This window comes from Electrophorus electricus, chromosome 17 (assembly GCF_041902795.1).
Source record: "Electrophorus electricus isolate QZ-2024a chromosome 17, ASM4190279v1, whole genome shotgun sequence".
Lineage (NCBI taxonomy): Eukaryota > Metazoa > Chordata > Actinopteri > Gymnotiformes > Gymnotidae > Electrophorus > Electrophorus electricus.
The window spans coordinates 633,828-637,975 of NC_137513.1; the positions used below are offsets into that span (position 1 = coordinate 633,828).

The 4,148-nt window shown below is 42.8% G+C and overlaps 1 protein-coding gene across 3 annotated transcripts; it reads left to right on the forward strand.

Moving 5' to 3' along the window:
* Positions 1–53: 53 nt before the first annotated feature.
* Positions 54–4,080, forward strand: rrp8 (ribosomal RNA processing 8). Of its 3 annotated transcripts, none has more exons than XM_027004672.3 (8): positions 54–287; positions 388–491; positions 751–1,000; positions 1,110–1,941; positions 2,046–2,175; positions 3,117–3,223; positions 3,404–3,500; positions 3,731–4,080. In XM_027004672.3, the coding sequence occupies exons 2-8, from the start codon at positions 408–410 to the stop codon at positions 3,842–3,844; spliced, it is 1,614 nt and encodes a 537-aa protein (XP_026860473.2). In that variant the 5' UTR covers positions 54–287; positions 388–407; the 3' UTR covers positions 3,845–4,080. The 3 variants fall into 3 exon arrangements, with proteins under 3 accessions (XP_026860473.2, XP_026860475.2, XP_026860472.2); XM_027004674.3 differs by having other exon boundaries at positions 54–244; XM_027004671.3 differs by having other exon boundaries at positions 54–491.
* The last annotated feature ends 68 nt before the right edge of the window (positions 4,081–4,148 follow it).

Here is a 4,148-nt window from a genome sequence, read left to right on the forward strand (position 1 = left end):
GGTTGGCCGGTAGAGGGCAGTATACGCTGCTAGAGGCGCCCGTACTGGGTTATTACAGGTTGGCTGCTAGAGGGCAGTATACGCTGTTGTCATCAACTGATCCCCAGCTGACGAAAAGCGAATAAATGTCTTGACCCGGATGTAAATAGTGTCCACGCGTTGTCACTGTGCATGCAGTTGTTGTTTTGGAGCACTGTCTCTGATTGTGAATAATTAATTATAAATAGTTAAGTCGCTTTTTCAGGTAATAGTTTAACCACAGGACTGTTTGCAATAAAAGCTATGAGGTTAGGAGAGACGATTGCACGGGCACGTTTGGCCTATTTCGTTAGTGGTGTTAAGCACTGGGCTCGTGGCTGAATCACTCACTTGTGTACATGTGTGTAGGGTTTTGCAGACTTCCTAAGATGTTTGCAGAAGAGGAGTGGGCAGAGGCTGCACCAGGGCATGGACGGCCCCCAGCTCTCCGTCACGATAAACCGAGTGGGAAGGTAAGTTAAAGCTAGGTAACTGTCTAACTAGTTATTTAAGTTTGCGCGCACAGACAAACAGTATTACTTCGCTTGTAAATAATTCGCATTGGTAATTTGCTTTGGCATAGACAAAACCATTCATACGAAGCTCTTTTATGTTCTTTAAAAAATGTGAAACCCCACTAGAACACAGGCTGTCACTAAAATGTGTCATGACATTGTGGAATAAATGTGTGTCTGTAATTTTAATGACATTTCTATTTCACCCCATTAACAGTCTCAGGTGATCAGCAAGCGTCATCTTATGCAAACTCTTCAGACTTTGGGATCAGTTCCAGTCTGGGACAGTATGAAGCCTTTTGAGGACAGTGATGAGGCAATGGAAGATGCTCCTGTGCACGTCAACAAGACAAAGAAAGGGTGCAAAAAGCGGAAAAAAATCTTTGATGCAGAAAGTCAAGGGGAGCAGAATGGGATAGAAAGGCCTGTGAAGAGACGAAAGCCAAAGCAGAAACCAAGAGGACAGAGTGAGAAGCAAAGCGATTAATCATAGTTCTGCAAATAGCAATTAAACATGATTCTGGTTCTTTCTTACGCCGTCCCTCAATGATCAATTACTATTCTGTGTTCCTACAGGCCTCAAAACTTCACCTGAATCAACTAAAGAGCAGGATCCAAAAGGCCAGCTGCTGAAGAACAGCAGGTGCCCAGGAGACGACGCTGATGGAACACTCAGCCGGCAGCAGTGGAGGAACAAAATGAAGAACAAAAAACGGTGCAAGAATAAATTCCGTCACAATTCAACTGAAATGGCAAAGATTAATGTGAAGGAAGGAGACGTGGAGCAAAGATGCGTCCTCTCAAACGTCCAGAGAAGACAAAGTTCTGACCCCTCATCTGCCAGAGTGAGATCAGGACAGAAGAGTGGCATTGGCAAACCCATACGTACACACACTTCTGAAAATGTCAGAGCCACTACAGGCAACAGCACAAAAATGCCTAGAAGAGATGCGTCTGTTGGTGAAGGATTCAAAGCAGGGAAAACTGCTGTGGAGGGTGCTGCCGCTTGTCCCGGCCCACGTGAGCCATGTGTTAAACAAAAGTCTGTCAGCTGGAAAAGCCCTCAGCTAAAAGTAAAGAAACTGCGTCATATTTTAAAGGCTCATATCACTGACAGCAGTAAAAAATTAGCAGTAGAAAAAGGAGAGACAGTTGGCACAGATGCTGAGGACGGGAAACGTGCTCCGGACCGCTCCAGCGCCCTCAGGTCACGGATGGAGAAGCGGTTGGAGTCTGCTCGCTTCCGCTACATTAACGAATTGCTTTACACGTCAAGTAGTGGCGAGGCCAAACGCATGTTTAAGCAAGACCCTGACGCCGTTCGGGTCTACCACAAGGGTTACGTGGAACAAGTGAAGCACTGGCCAACAAACCCTGTGGATCTGATCATCTCCTTCATTCAAAAAAAGTAAGAGGTTTCTTATTACTGTAGACTCTTGAGTCCCTCTCGGATATGTTTAATACGTTCTGACCAATAAGAGTAAGTTTCTCTGTCTTTTTGGTTTTTGTCAGGCCACAGTCTTTGGTTGTGGCAGACTTTGGCTGTGGAGACTGCAAGATTGCACGAAGTGTGAAGAACAGAGTGCACTGCTTTGACTTGGCTCCTGTCTGCGACCTTGTTACTGCCTGTGATATGGCCAAAGTATGTAGTCTTGTGCATTATTTTCTTATGCATTAAGAAGGCTTGTGAAAGTTGTGTGGGCCATATTGAAGTATATTTTGATGATCCCAGGAAATGTAGCATTTTTTGCAGGTAAATGAAAGAAACTAAAAACAGCAGAAATAATGAAACTCCCACTTTTATTTTGGAAGTTTTCCATGGATTGGTGATGTAAAACCAGGTATTGTCCAGTCTCAGGCTACAGCGGGCCAGGGGTTACTCACAGTTGTAGCCCACGGGGAGTTGCTGGCAAGGGTTCAGCACAAGCTGGACAAAATATCTCACCTTTGATCTCTGAAGTAGGTTTACAAAGCCAGGAGAACTGTAAGAGCTAGCCTGTTGTGACTGTGATCCATTTTCTGAGTCATGACGATGACGTTATTATACGATGGATGTAAGCCAGTGTTTCTCAGCCCATTCCAGGTTTTTGCTCTATCCCCCCTCCAAATACCTGTCCCGGGGCATTAAGACCCTGGTACGGGAGCACGGGAAGCCAGGTTAAATGTGTCATGTCTGGAGCGTCCCAAGGAAAACAGTGTTCTAACCTGCACATGGTAGTTATTACTGTAAAAAATATGGGTGTGTCTGTTTATTTTTGAAGTAGGAGATAACAAGAATTTCAGTTCAATTTGTATCAGTATGTTTTCTTAAATCATAAGATTGTTTTGCCAAAACCTCGCTGAGCACTCTGGACTGCAGCAGTAGTGCTGGGCTGTGCAGTGTTAAGGCCTTTCAGGACCAGAACTAACATGCGTTACAAATGATGCATGGCTACAGTGGGCTCTGGTAAAAAGAACATTTTAACATTTGTTCCTGTTTTAAGTGTCAAAATGGTGCTTTTTAGGATCCTCACTGCCAGTAGGAGTTATGTGGCATTCTAACCAAGCTTCCTAACCCTGAGGTCCCATTTTATACCTTCATAGGTGCCACTGGATGACTGTACAGTGGACATTGCTGTCTTCTGTCTCTCGCTCATGGGGACAAACCTGAGTGACTTTCTGGCAGAGGCAAACCGAGTGCTGCAGATGGGGTAATGTATCCACTATCTTCTATCAGTAGCGAAACTCTCCTGTCGTTCATTTTTATTATTAATAATAATTATGCATTAGGCAAAGGACCAGGTAAAACAATGAATATCACATAATCCACCTGCTTTCCGCATATCACATAATCGATCTGCCTTCTCTGCTCTTGTATTTTTTTATTACAGGGGTATTCTCAAAATTGCAGAAGTTGCCAGTAGATTTGATAATATACGCCAGTTCACTGGAGCGTTATCACATCTAGGGTTTAAGTTGGTCAGCAAGGTACGGTTACACACTGACTTCACATCAGTGAGTTCATTATGTATTTTGGTTATGTCCAACATACAATTCTGTATGTCAAATCAAAAATAATTTGCCCATAACATGATGACTGTTTCACTGAGAATGTACAAACGATTAAGTATTTACCATAAAGTGATTAGTAACTTGCAACTGTTTCTTAACAATATTTCATGTCAGTTTGATATATACTGCTTGTGTTGAATCTTTAGGACACAGACAACAGCCACTTCTACTCTTTTGAGTTTGTCAAGGTACTGAATACTCCCCGTCATATCAAGAAGGCGCAGCTTCAACTCAGACCATGTCTGTACAAGAAACGCTAGCTGTGCTGAGAAACGCCCCACAGTAACGTGTCAGCTTCATGTGTGTTTCAGCTAAATGGCATAAATAAATGTAAATGTTTTTACATATTCTTTGAATTTTGGAAGCGTGCCATAGTACGAAGATGGTTTATACCACTATGAGTGGTATTAGTGAATTTTGATTCATTTTACACAATAACAAACATTTGTCTTTGTACTTTTGTACATATTTGTAAAATTAAAAACCTTGACTAGAATGAAGAGGCTGCGCTACACACTCCTTTATCTGAATGATGTCTTCCAGATGCACTTCCTAGTTTAGAAA

Coding starts and splice junctions, on each gene's coding strand:
- rrp8 (XM_027004671.3), top strand. CDS start 378: ATGTGTGTAGGGTTTTGCAGACTTCCTAAGATGTTTGCAGAAGAGGAG. Junction 1,001..1,109: donor GCAGAAACCAAGAGGACAGA/GTGAGAAGCAAA, acceptor GTGTTCCTACAG/GCCTCAAAACTTCACCTGAA. Junction 3,224..3,403: donor AACCGAGTGCTGCAGATGGG/GTAATGTATCCA, acceptor TTTTTATTACAG/GGGTATTCTCAAAATTGCAG.